The sequence below is a fragment of the Bacillus rossius genome, chromosome 1 (genome assembly GCF_032445375.1).
Source record: "Bacillus rossius redtenbacheri isolate Brsri chromosome 1, Brsri_v3, whole genome shotgun sequence".
NCBI lineage: Eukaryota > Metazoa > Arthropoda > Insecta > Phasmatodea > Bacillidae > Bacillus > Bacillus rossius.
The window spans coordinates 43,931,044-43,945,387 of NC_086330.1; the positions used below are offsets into that span (position 1 = coordinate 43,931,044).

Consider the following 14,344-nt stretch of genomic DNA (forward strand, 5'->3'; position numbering starts at 1 on the left):
AAAACATGCAAAATGTTATACATATCTTGCAATAGTATTTATAGAACTTGTACAGAATTAGCATGATATCAGTGCTCAGGAAGTTTGACACTATACTATAATTCATGTGTGTGGTGTGCTGTTCACCGTGCATAGCCAGTCAAGATGAGGATGAGGGAAAGAGGATATGATATGACTAGTTGAAAAGTTTTAACAAAAATAGTGCAAATGTATGCGAACCAAACACTGTAATATTGCCAGCAGTAAAAAAATTAATTCATTTTCAGTTATATAAATGCAAACATGGTGAGTTGTATCAATAATAACAAAAGTAAGAAAAAATTCAATGTTTTTTTTTCTTTTTTAAATAACTTAAGGATGCCAACTCATTCACGCACAATACATTGTTACGAACGCAAGGGCCTGACACGCGCCAGATTCGGAGCTGGCCGGCGGCCCTCCTAGGCCACTGGAGTCATGCGGAGTGTCACGTGCAATCCACTGATGTAAGGCATGCCACGCGTTCCTGGCCGGATTACAAGGGTCGTCGCTACCTCCCTCCCCCCCCTCTCCCCGCGCACGTCATTCGTCGGCGCTGTTATCCATCGGTGAGCGGTATTGGGTATTCCGCGAGCGGCCGCGCGGAGTGGGGTTGAACAAGCGACGCTATTCTCGATGTTTCAGGCGTCTGGTCGGCCCGGGATGTCGCGACTCGTCACGGCCGTTCTCGTCGGTTCTGGAAAGACGGCCCTCAGGTACTTAAGGGGATTGGTGCAGGACAAAAAACAGTCATTCGTCAGAATTTGTTGGAAATGAGCTTAAGTATTTCATAAATGCTTGTTTATTACTACTGTAAGGCCAGCCAGCACGTATATAAGCTAGCGGGTGAGATTTGGCAAGTTAGTGGCGAGAGAGCTTCTGTGAGGGGAGGTTGTCGAATGTTGCAGCTCTGAGGCCTGCCATCTAGCGGGAATCTTTCGAAGGTCTTCCACAATATCGCCTTTCTCTCTCTCTCTCTCTCTCTCTCCAACACGGAAGGAAAGCGAACCGCGATAACCAGCTTTTATCTTCGCTTCCCATCTCGCCCTATCCTTCATTCTCGGATCAGGTAGCCGCCCTTCCCCGTGTAGACTTTCGTTTTACTCCAGATTTTTGTACTCTGGTAGAGTTGACTGTGCTTAATAACATACCGAAAGTTTACCGCTGTAGACCTTGTGCGTTATAACCGAAAATTTGCATTTAAGTCCTAGGTGACAGCAAATTAAAAACATTAAAATGCTACCCATTTATACAGTTTTTAATTTTGACTGTCCGTAAACTTACCAAAATAATCGAGAAACTGTAATTCACCCATTAATGTAAGAAAAAATTAAATTTTTAATATTTAAGATATGATATAAAGAGATTAATTCACGACATATTTTTTAAATCTTTGCCACCCAGATAAAAATACGATTTACACCGATTTGAAGAGCCCAATGCGATAAAATGTCTAAATAAATGTCTATAATTATACTTTTAGCTTTAAGATAGTATATTTATAAAGAGTCTAGCATAATTAGTTGCCTCATTAAAGCTGCCCGAGCGTTGCAGTGTACTGCGGCCGTACTGATCTTTCACGGTCGGCGTGCTTTGAAACACGCTGCGTACTGCGACACTCAATAAACTTGGTCTTATTTAAGGATTACTTAAAATATATTTAATGCATATGATAGGGTGTATTCATGTTACATCTATTGAGATATACATATTCTTTTTTCTTATATGAATGATTTTTGATACAATAAAATTAACAATAGCTAAACAATTTCTGCTTGGAACTTGTAAATAAAAATTCTAGAGGACCTCTAGTTTTATATATGTGTGTTCGTATTTTGTTACAAAAATTTTATTATTAAAAATTATTTTAATACCAAAAATATAATTATTTTTTATTTCTAATACATTATATTATTTTAGATCAGAACTATGCAAAATTTTAATGTGGCCTATATTATAAAAAATATATATTTAATTGTATAAAATTAGTTTACTACATAACAATTGAAAAAAACGATACACCGTAAATTTACTTATTGAGTTTTGTCACTTTTATAACATAATTCGTATGATAATATTATTTTTTCCAGAAAATAAATAAAACATAAGTTGTGTTGTAAAATGTATTGATAGAATTACATATTTAGTATTTTTTTTTCTAAGTTAATTTATTGGAGTGCTGCGCCTAGCTGACTTCGTTAAATTGCTAGTGGCAAAGAGCGGTGGTGGATGTTTTTGCAAGAGTTTGACCGTATTTTATGACCCTAGCTGTGAGAGGGTGTTTGTCCCAGAAATCTTAACGGTCAAGGAAAATAGCCTTTCTCTGTAGTCACGCACAGGTCTGCTACTCGCGCAATATCGTCAGTTTATCACAACTTTCTGGGAAGTTCTATTGTTGTTATTTATTTATAATTTAGACATTAAAGAGTCGATCATACTAACATTTTTACCTAAGCAAATCGCATCCTGGAAGATTTTGATCTACGTTTGCAGCAAAAATCACTTGTAGTTAGGAAACTTTTATTATTTCAGAGTAAAATTCAGTCTGGAATTACCATACCTTCCTGGCAGTTTAGAACAGGCAACATTAAAGATGTAAACCAGTCTTCAAAAGCATGCCCATCAAACCAACCAGATTTAGTTCTATTGTATCGAGTACCCGAGGGTCCGTTTTCAGTCCAAGTTGTCCAAATCTTCTCCGTCTTATAGTTTACATAAGGTGGTGCTACATCCCCTGCTGCATTTCCACAAACAATTATAGATGTGCACGCTTTAGACAAATTTTGTATCCTCTCAGGCAGGAGCGCAACAATAGGGGGAGGCAAGGGTATTTTGCCCCCCTCCGAAACCTTGAAGTGGGGGCAAACGGGGGCAAAGAAAGTGCTGTGTAATCAATTTTTAGATAATAAAACTGCTTAAATAGCACCATTTTCCACCTTGAAATACAAATTTTCCCGGGGGAGGACCCCTGGACCCCCCGCTTCAATACGGGGGATTGATGATTCTTTATAAAAAGTTATATTGCCCCCTCCTTTGGAAATTTAATTGTTGCACCCCTGCTCTCAGGGTACTTAATTCCCCTCTTCGTGATTATATTTCTGGTTCCAGAATTGTCTACAAGATTTGTTTCGTCGTAATTCCAAATATTCACTTTTGGAATTCCTATCAGCTCCTTTTACAAATTATCAAAAAACTTATTCACAACCTTTTCTTCTGTTGTTGCTCTAGCGTAAGAAATTTATTTGCTGTTCTCTGAGTTAATATTGCTTTGTGCCGTCGCATGAACCCTTCCGCCCAATCATTTCCTGGTAAATTGTTTTAAAAACGTAGCTCCTTTCTTCCACAGCGGTCCAGGTAGGACTTGACAACACATCGAAGGTCAAACATATCCACAGGAAATCCATAGTTAGACACGGCTACAATGTGACTTACAAATTGCAACTACTCTTCATTTGTGAAAACAGGAGCTCGGTCGACAGCTTTAAAATTCTTTTCCTGGTTTTTTAGGTGCAAAGTGTTTTTTGGAATACCATATTTTGTTGAAGCTTTGCGAATCGACAATGTTTTGTTCCGTACAGCTTGCAAGGCTTCATTCAAGTTTTCCTCTGTGTAATTTTTATATGGCCGTGTACCAAGAGCATGTTCGGGATTTATTGGCATGGTTGGTCGCTTTATTCTGAAAAATATGAAGAAAAAATGCAGTAAAACATATTACGCCAACTTTGGGGCAACTTTGGGACAGTTCCAAAGTTACCCCACCAAGTGATGAAAATTTACTATTTTGAGGTTATAAAATAAAATGCAAGTATCAAAAACATTAGCATCACATTAAATGGATGTCAAGGCTTGTACTTCTTCAAATACATACCTGTCTTTCGTGAAGTATTTGCCGTTTTTAAAGTGCGTACGAAAGTTTACACAAAAACAAAAATATTAACAACATGTGGTTGAAAACATATCCACTGCCTCTATCCCACCAGTGCAACTACAGCTTCAAATAAATGCCATGAGATAGTAGCACATACCAGCGAATATAGAAGCGGTGATTGCTTACCACTTCTAAATACATTGCCTTGACAGGAAATCCTAAAGCCAGAACTTACTCACTGTCCCAAATTTACACCCCTAGTCCCAAAGTTACCCCGGTTTACGGTACTGATTTTCGAGTTGTGTTGAGGTTTCACATGCCACTTCGTGTACACCTGCTCTGGTAACAATGACTCATCACAACCGGTGCCGTCTGTACGAGCGTCTTCACAAGTTATCCTGAAATATGTTCTTAAATATTAATTCAAGTGAATTCTTAAAATCCTACACAACTTATTTTAAGTGTCGTAAATGAATCGTTATATTTTGTAAATCCATAATAATATAGGAGCCAGCATGGCGCGAAGCGATGGACGCGATACGAATAATATTTTTTTTTACCAACCACTACATCAGTAAATATTTGTGGTTTCCATTCGCTATGAATTCAAACATGTAACATTTGTACTGCTTCTTCAATTCGGCTACAGTTAAATGGGAGGATCTGAATCACTGAAAACTCCTCAACAAAATCAACGATGAATCACAGGCATTACAACAAACAGTTGTCACAAGTCAAGTAGCCAATGAGCAGGTGACATTTTTCGAGTCCGTAGAGCATTGTTGAGACTATCGTACAGGTCATTGGCAACGCGCCCTTACGCGCATGGTTAATACCCGCATGAGTAGAGTGTAAAGGCGTAAGCATGAGACACATCTAGGTCCTCATCTAACCACGCACACTTAGATTTAACTCAGGATAGGGTGAAAAATGTTTACTAATTTTGCAGTCCTAACAGTCACCAACGAAACGCCAGCAAAATAAATAAATAAAGCCACGAATATTGTTCGTGAATGAAGACAAAGCTGATACTTTGGAAACGTTACCAGCAGATATTAAATTATGTTTAACTATTATTTACGTAGCTTACTTCTTAAAACTGCATTCATGTAAACTGATTTTGTGTGAGACTATGTTGAGTGTTTTCTGCTACACTTATTTTTCTGAAAAAAAGTCTATTGTGGCTTAATAAACTTTTTAACATTGATGCCTGTCATAAAAAAAATTCAAACGTAATTATACGGATACATGTTGAGTATAGTTTATGAATGGTTCACGCATGCTGAAAAAAAAAAAGCATGTTTACAATTTCACACATCTTATTGTTGTCGCATCGCGTCCATCGCGTTGTACATACGCAACTCTGAAAAATAAATGTATGTTAAAAAAGCTATAATAAAATAATCTCTTATCTTTCTTTATTCTTTTTTCTAAGCGCTCTAATGGCTTTCGATAGTTTTGTTCTTTTGTGTACTCTGCTTGGTGGAGGTTTCTTCGGCATTTTATTCCTGAATAAATCTCACGCTTACAACAAAAAACATCTCGCTAAATCACTGTGCTAAATAATAACAGGGAATAACCATTCAATTATACGCCGAGATAGACCAAACACGTTCTCTTATCTACTGAAAATGAATACGTTGACCTTCATATCAGTTTCGCGCGAAATCCCGTCTCCCCTTCGTAAACAGCAGACAGCTGTGGCTGGGTGGGAACGAGAGAAAACACTGGCTGCAAACAGTTGGGGAAACTGTCGCAAGGTGTCACTACTGTCCAGCGCGCTCCATAATTTCTCGTATCCGAGCTTGCACGCTGCTCAAATTTCTACAGCTACATTTTTACTTTAGGTCCGACTGCAATAAGCTAAAGACTAAAATAAAGTCAATCATTCAGCCGACAGATATGTTGGCGTTTGAATTACAAATGAAAACGCGAATGTTATTAAATTCGCAAATGAATATCACGCAATTTCGTAGCAGCTCATTTATTAAAATTCAAATTGTAAATACGTTAAATTAATAATGATTACAGATAAAATAATGGTCACAGTCATATCTCCCGTGTCTGAAAATTTATCTGCGAAAGTTTTACCACTGAATTCTTTATAGTTTATTAATAAAGCTTGAATTTAAAAAATTCCCGAAAATCAGCAATAACTTAATTAAAATAAAAAATAAATAAATAAATTTTACACCAGAATGGTTCAAATCTTCTCTAGCAGCTGAATCATCAACAAATATATTGTTTTTTTAAATACGATGCTGGTGCACCAATCCCCTTAAGCCGCGACGCCTGCCTCCGCGGCAGTTCCGCGACAATTCCGGAGGTCCGAGAGTTCGGAGAGTTCCGCGAGCAAAGGGAAGTGCGACATCGGCGAAGAGAAGAGAGACCCCCCCCCCCTCTCTCCTCCATACGAGAAGGCGTGACGCGCAGTTCGACTGGATCGTGAAAGTGCGGCGCCTGAGTTGCGCGAGACTGCGTGCGTGTACAGGTGCGTGGTAAGGGGCGAACCACTGTTGAGTGCAAACTCTGGAACTGGACAAACATTCAGTGACTTGAGAATAAACAATTTTAAGTGCCAGTGATTCGTGCTCGGACATTTTTAAGTATAATTATTTATTAATAATGTAATAATTAGTAATCAATAAAACTTAATTGGGCTATCCCTTACGAACCCAGTTCTTCCCCACATTAAATCGCATTCTTATCACCCCTCATCACCCCTCATCGTGACTGGTATATACGCCTGACATTGAACATGACTTGTTTCAAATGTTGGTCGCGTATCAGCGAATAGCGCCTCTTGGTTCGGAAACGCTTGGCCTATGGGCATGGTTTTTTACATGTTCTGTTTAAAATATTTGCCGAGTATCGACGAAAAATACCTATAATATTCATTTCCTTTTATTTTCATGATGGTGCCAAACCATCCATCATTCCTGTGCATGTACTATTTTATTTCGTGTGTTTGTCTTTAATATAACAAGAGGCCATGGAGGTCCAGTTGTGAGATTACTTGCCAGATCGAGTATGTTTCCCGGTGAGGGCATACCCGGATTATTCTCAGGTGAGAATCGTTGAGTCGGGAGGGTTTTTATCAGGGTCCTCCCGGCACCCCCATCAATGCCTTCTGGCAATTGTCCACTTCTATATCACGTATCTATTGTCTCTAACAACAAGATCTTCGATCAGGAGCGTATGCAGAATTTTATTTCATGAGGGGGGCATAGAACCTCTTTGCCTGCTATTTGCTTTCAAATTCTTTTATTTTTTGGTGGTAATGTTAAATTATGTACGGATTGGGGGGGGGGGGGACTTGCATATATCCCCCCACGTCTCTCCAATGCCAACGCCCTTGGCTTCGATGCAGACGAGATAAGGTCCTAAAGTTTGTTCTACAATGATACGGATAAAGGAGACGGACTTCACGGATAAGTCGGATATTGACCAAGATATTCAGATGTTTGACCGCGGCCACCTTGTGGAGGAAGGGGGTGGTGGGTTGAGTTCCTTTTTATGTTGACTAATGTCAGGCCAAGGACAAAAATTACATTTTTTTAAATATTACACTACATTATTACATTATTTAAATTGGAAAATTAATTGGAAACCTTACAAACTTATGTAATTTTTTCTAAATGACATATGCAGTTATGGCCATGTAACTTTCAGTTTTATATTTTTACTGTGGTGTTTGAAAAAAAAATTGTATATTAAGTAATGGGGAGGGGCCTGATGATATTATTGGCTCCCGAACGGCCTTGGTTGTCGACGATGGCGGTGGAGCCATAAAGCAAGGAAGTTAAAGAATGACAACTCAACGCTAAAACTAACGTTATTATTTTCTTTGGAAATCAGCGAACTGTGCGGGATTTAGAGGCAACCTAACAACCTAAAAGGTGTAATCTTTTCGAAAGTAAATGTTACTGTTTTTGTGGTCGTTCGTTGCTGGTAATATTAAAACGTATTGCGTTATTACGCATTGGACAAATTATTTTTCAATAAAGAGCAACTAATAAATTTGGTTATAATGCTTTATATCTTGTTTCAAATATTAAAAACTGTAAGGCCGGAAAGTTTTATTTCTATTGCAAAAAATACACACGAGCAAAAGCAAAGTACACACAAGATTTTGTTTTGAAGACATGCTTAATTCATTTCTACCAAAATTATTTAACATAGGCAAAAACGGTTCCAAAATTTAATATTTTGACATTACGATCAATAAGTACGCTAATATACTAATACACCATTCCATAACTTCTGAACTAAGAAAGCTCGTAAAAAAATTATTATTTTTTATTTATATTATGTTTAAGAAATTATATAAAGTTTTCTCTCATATTTAAAACTTAAAATTTTTGACGTTGGCATTTTTTCAACCATACAGTTCTTTTTTTAGCGGCTCCTGTCAAATCTCCGTAACGTAGTCGGATGCACACCCGGCAAAAAAAAAAAAAAAGCGAGGGAGTCGTGAGTTCGAGTCCCGGGTAATGCACATGGGTGTAAAAATTTTTGAATGCCAGTATTTGATTGACAACGATGTGATAAAGAGATTCAAATAACGAAAAAAAAAGAAAAAGAAAAAAAAATTAACCACTGGCCATTGGCCCAAGATGTAGATGTAGGTAATATAGTCCAGAGAAGAAGTTGCCCCCTCCCCCTCAAATGCGGGCGACGTACTCGCTGAGCAGCATCTCCTGCCTGTTCTTGAGCCAGTAGTTGATGGTGTTGGGGAAGGCCTCCACGTGGCACTCGAGCTGCACGTCGGTCCCGAACGGCGCGCCCAGGAGCTGGTTGGGCACCTTCACCACCGGCGGGACTGCGGCCGCCGGCGAGCAAACACACACACACACACACACGCGCGCGCGCACTTGGTTAGTCCACGTCCTGACAAGAGTCTGCGAGACTGGTCAGGGTATCAGGGGGGTCGCGCAGGGACGTCGGAACAGGGGGGGCAGCAGGGGCGAGTCGCCCCCGTGCTGTTAAGCATGCTGGGGGGGGGGCGAGGGGGGGGGGGGGCGAGAGTAGCTATTTCTCCCCCTTCCTTTCCCCAGAATAAATGTTTGGTCCTAGTAGTATATTTCTCAACCAGTAGTTACAAACGTTGCATTGGTGATTACATTGATTAGAAAATCAAATTTATGATCGTCAATATACTGTAAAATGATTGAAAAATTCCTGGATGGCATTTATTATATTTTAATTGTACTACATGTACTGTCAAGAGTATCAAGCCATTCCATGGCCCAGAACAACAGAGAGGCGATTTGTCGAGAGGTCAAGATCTAGGAATGAGCGTTAATATTTATTACATACTACGTCATCAAATTCTTGGAATGGTATATTTAATATTTTGGTTAGGAAACTCATTAAATAGCACAATTTTGCATCCAAAATTCCAAATTTTTCCGGAGGAGGGCTCTAGGACTGAGCAAGTGTGATACATCTTTTCGCCCCCCCACTCATGAAAACGTTCCGACGTCCCTGAGTCGGGTTCAACAGTAGCCCGACGCCTCACACCTCCCCAACCTAGCGATTCACAACATGACTTCATCCGTCCGTCAGAATGTCCACCTAAAAAATAACCTTTGCCAAATATCCGTAATCATCTCTCAGAGACTTATACCAACGCGTTTTAATGTTATGTCGTGTTCCTGCACGTATGTATCTTGCCAGCAAACCCTCGGAAAAATTCAGAGTCGTGATTGGATTGACTGGACGTGAGTTTTAACAACCACAATGTTTTACACTATGCAAAACATCTGAACAAAAAAAATATATATATATACAAATCACACAGGTTAAGAGCTTGCCAGGCTTTCGAGGACGGGTGGCTAGGATTGGCCCAGGTCACGTGATCGTTGGACGATGACGGAAGGACGGAGGGAGGCGACGGGCTATTATTGTATTTACAGCTGAAGTCAGGTAATCAACTTTGGAATCCTGGAAAAATCATGAAAATTCTCCAGTGATGATAATTTGAGAGAGGAAATGTACTCTGCCATCAAGCAGACTGTGAAAGGATGTTTTTTTCAAGATGGTTATTTAGTGTTGTCTTACGCACTATAACATGACTTAAGCAAGGTTCCATTTGGATTTTCATATTTTAATATTATTCTAGGCCAAATATGGGGACTGTGAAGGCTTGATTCTATGCATTTATATAATTAAATAGCAAATACGTAAAGTATTAAAAGCGAGCGATTATTCAAGAATTCGTCAGTGATATATAACATATAACCTTGGTAACGAGCAAATTCATGTGTTATTATGTTGAAAATACACTTATAGCTAATACGAAACTCGAGCACGAAATTTAACGTAGAATTCTTTCAAATAATGCCGACTGTGATAAATATACGGAAACTGTGTTTTCAACTACGTTTCTGGACTTGGTTTCCGTACCCGTCGCTCTAATTCGCTGCCAGAGAAGCTACGTTGACTATCAAATCATCCGATTTGCAGAGCGAAATTTTAAACTATATAATAAAATGGCTTGGACAAAGGAAAAAAAAAAAGTAGAATAAGAATAGCGTTCCGGGCACATGGATTCAAGTGGAGGGGTCAATGACCCACCACCCTGATATCACGATGACCACAAAATTACTCAAAATTTCTAAAAAATTATTCAAAATTCCTAAAAATTTCCCTATTTTAAAGGAAAAAGTCTTTTTTTAAGGAAAATTTCCCCTTTTATTTCCCGAAAAAAATCTGGAGAGGCAAAAATTCCTCGGAGAACAATACTCCTAGGAGATAGGCAATACTACTCAGACCTCTACCTTGACCGTAAAATTTAAATCTTTAATTTTCAACCGAAAAATGACGAAATATTTTATAAAAATATAAAAAAATTGCTTACTTCATAAATTTAGCTACCCAATCCACCCCGGTCCTCGGTTAGATTCCGGGCGATAAAACTTTAATTCGTATAAAACATTAAACAAATTCTTAAATATAATTGAAATAAAAATTTAAATAAAAATGGCTTATGTCATACCCACCATATTGGATTATAGAAAATATGCACTTTTCGTTACGCTCGCTATCTTGAAAATCCGTAATTTTTATTCTGTAAAATCGGAAAAAAAAAGAAATTAATAAAAAATTTATTAATAAAATTTTTAATTGAAATTTTTGTCTTCCTGTGATCACTCCGTGTGTACTGTGTGTTCATTGCGTGTGTAACATGTGTCCTGTGTGTATATTGCGTGTCCAATGTGTGTACCTGGTCTTCAATGCGTGTGTACTGTGTGTTCTTTGTGTGTGTACTGTGTGTCCTGTGTGCATTGCGTGTCCAGTGTGTGCATTGCGTGTCCAGTGTGTGCATTGCGTGTCCAGTGTGTGTACTGTGTGTTCATTCCTTGTGCACTGTGTGTTAATTGCATGTGTACTGTGTGTCCTGTGTGCATTGCGTGTCTAGTGTTTGTATTGCGCGTCCATTGCGTGCCCAGTGTGTGTACTGTGTGTTCATTCCTTGTGCACTGTGTGTTAATTGCTTGTGTACTGTGTGTCCTGTGTGTGTATTGCGTGTCCTGTGTATGTCCTGTGTGTTCATTAAGTGTTGTGTGTGTGTATTGTATGTCCTTTTCTTTTGTCGAATGTGCTTCCTTTTATAAAGTTTTTCCTTTTTGTCGAATGAACATCGACAAGCCTGTACACAGTAGATGATTGACCTCGTGTTTAGGAAACGACTGGTATATACGCCTGACATTGAACATGACTTGTTTCAAATGTTGGTCGCGTATCAGCGAATAGCACCTCTTGGTTCGGAAACGTTTGGCCTATGGGCATGATTTTTACATGTTCTGTTTAAAATGTTCGCCGAGTATCGACGAAAAATACCTATTGGCCACTGACTGGATGTGTTTGACCACCTACTGGATGAGCCTGGCTACCAACTGGATGTGGCTGGCCACCTACTGGCCATGCGTTCCTGACCACTGTATAGACGTATCTGGCCACCGTATTGGCGTACCCATCTGGACGTGATAAACTTTCCAACCGACTGGTATATGCCTGGTCACCGTCTTTACATGAATAGATTACAACAAGACGTGGCTGGTTAAACGACTGTCATGTGGATGTGTCCTGAAAACACATGTCAAGGCATGCACTCGCTTCGCCTTCTAAGACGACTAAAGACTTCGAGAAACGGTTGTAATTTTTTTTTGCCCTTGTAGAATTTATGTAGTTAATTGTTTTTGTAATTTTGTGTTTTTCCTTGAATTTCCTGTCATTTCCAGGTATTTTAATTAAATTATCTTTTTTTTTTTGCATTGAGTAAGGATCGAACCAAGTACAGATATCGATCGAATCGCTCAGCAAATAAACAAGTATTTTTTGATTTTTTTTTGGAATTTCTTGCTTAATAATTAGATAATTTCAAGATGGCGCCAAAATGACAAGATGACAAACGCCATGTAATAAATGACTCCTGTACTATAGCGGTCAAAATTTAAACTAATGTGTCGGTAGCGCACTCTAGCAGACGAAAACATAATCAAATATGGCGGCCTCCAGAAGGCGAAAACAAGATGGCTGTCATGACGTTACATGGCGTAATATCTATCTTGGCATTAGTGGTGGGAGGTCAGTCTGTCGGGTGTCTTCCCTGGAGGAAGGGTCCGTTGCGATTTTTAATTCGCCCTCACCAGGTTCAAACTTAGGATGCAAATATATTTATTATTAAAATTAAATTAAAATTTTTATTAATTTAAATTTTTTCTCGTTAAATCGGATAATAATTACGGATTTTGAAGAGGGCAGCCATAACGAAAATCGTCAAATTCTACAATCAAAATGGCAGTCGTAACGAAAAGTGCAACGATATAATACACATCCAAGATGGTGGGCATAACCAAAAGAGTAACGTTACTAGAATCCAAACTGGCGACCATAACTAAAAGTGTAACAGTGACGTGTTAGTTCAAGATGGCAAAAATTTTAATTAAAATTTTATGAAATAATTTTTTTCATGAAATTAATTTTTTTCCTATTTTTCTAGCATGAAAATTACAGATTTACCATATTATGGGTTATACCCAAAAGTGCAACTTGTTTAGAATCCCAGATTGGGGGTGTGACATAAGCTATTTTTTATAAAAAATTTATTTAAATTGTAACTAAGAATTTTTTAGTTTTTTATACTTACATTACAGTTTGCTATCCATGGGAATCAAACTCAGAACCGGGGTGGATTAGGTAACTAAATATTTGAAGCAAGCAATTTTTTTTTATAATTTTTGAGCTTTTTCGGAATTTTTTTTATCGAAAATTAATGATTTCAAGTTTATGGTAAGGATGGGGCTTCTGAGAAATTTTGCCTCTCTCCGAGGAATATTACCCCTCTCTGAAGAATATTGCCCCTCTCTGAGGAATTTTGGCCTCTGGCCTCTTCAGAATTCTTTGGGAAATAAAAGGGTAACTTTTCCCTAGAAACGGGAATTTTTAAAAATAATTTTTAAGGAATTTTTGTGATGTTTTGAGTAATTTTGAGTCCAAGATGACCGCAGTGACGTCAAGGTGGTCGGTCATTGACCCCACCTCACACCTCCTCCAGACTCCATGTGTCCGGACCGTCATTTTTATACTACTAATTCCTATAATACTAAACTCCGGCTTTGGACCTGATGTTTGCCAATTTTTTTTTATTAAAATAGTGCCCATCTTGTTAAAATTCATTAAACAGTTAATACTATAAAGTTTTGCTTTGTCTTTGTGTACTTTGGTTCGCGCTATCAGCCACAGATGGCAGCATCGTGATTGCACATTTACGCTTCATTCACGAAATTACTCCAACCAAATTTCATGTACCGAGACCTACGATGTTAACTCATTAAAAAAAAAAAAAGAAAGATTAATTCTTGCTTACAGTTTATGTGGAGGGAGATTCTCTTGCTGACCGCCGGCGGGATGTCGTTCGATGCTATGCACATGTAGGCGCCCATCTGGGTGCGGTCGATCTTCATGAGGAACAGCGTGTCTCCGCTGAACATGTCGACTGCAACAAGGACGTAGTAGGTGCTGGCAACCATTCAAAATGGCAGCCAGTGTTAATTAGAAAGTGTTGGTGCACGTGCAACACCACGGGGCTGGTAGCTGTTACGACCACCTAAAATTAAATACAGTGGTGGACCCAGGTCAGAATTTCGGGGAGAGAAGGATGTGGATGGATGGCCATTCACCTACTGCGGACCAGCTACGACCACCCATAGCGAGGTTTACTTAGGCCCGTTCTGCAATGGCTCGGAAAAGGATACAGATCTCCCGGACCATTTCACTATCGCGTCTGCTGCTTACACAATTCACGGAAACGTAAAAAAATGACATCCAATGAGAGTGCATTGCAAGGTTAAGGTTACGAAATAATAATGTAGAAAATATATAATATGCTTTGAAATCATAGCATGGGCAGAATTAACATAAAAAATAAAATAATAAACTACATAATAATAA

General features: G+C 38.6%; 1 protein-coding gene across 1 annotated transcript in view; it reads right to left on the reverse strand.

Annotated features, from left to right (window-relative positions):
• Positions 1–14,344, reverse strand: part of LOC134535395 (lachesin-like) — a 69,844-nt gene that overhangs the window by 5,926 nt on the left and 49,574 nt on the right. Inside the window, exons 5-6 of the mRNA XM_063374472.1 lie at positions 13,761–13,889; positions 8,570–8,708 (exon numbers count right to left, since the gene is read on the reverse strand). Of these exons, the coding sequence (XP_063230542.1) occupies positions 8,570–8,708; positions 13,761–13,889 (268 nt within the window). The remainder of the gene's footprint in view (positions 1–8,569; positions 8,709–13,760; positions 13,890–14,344) is intronic.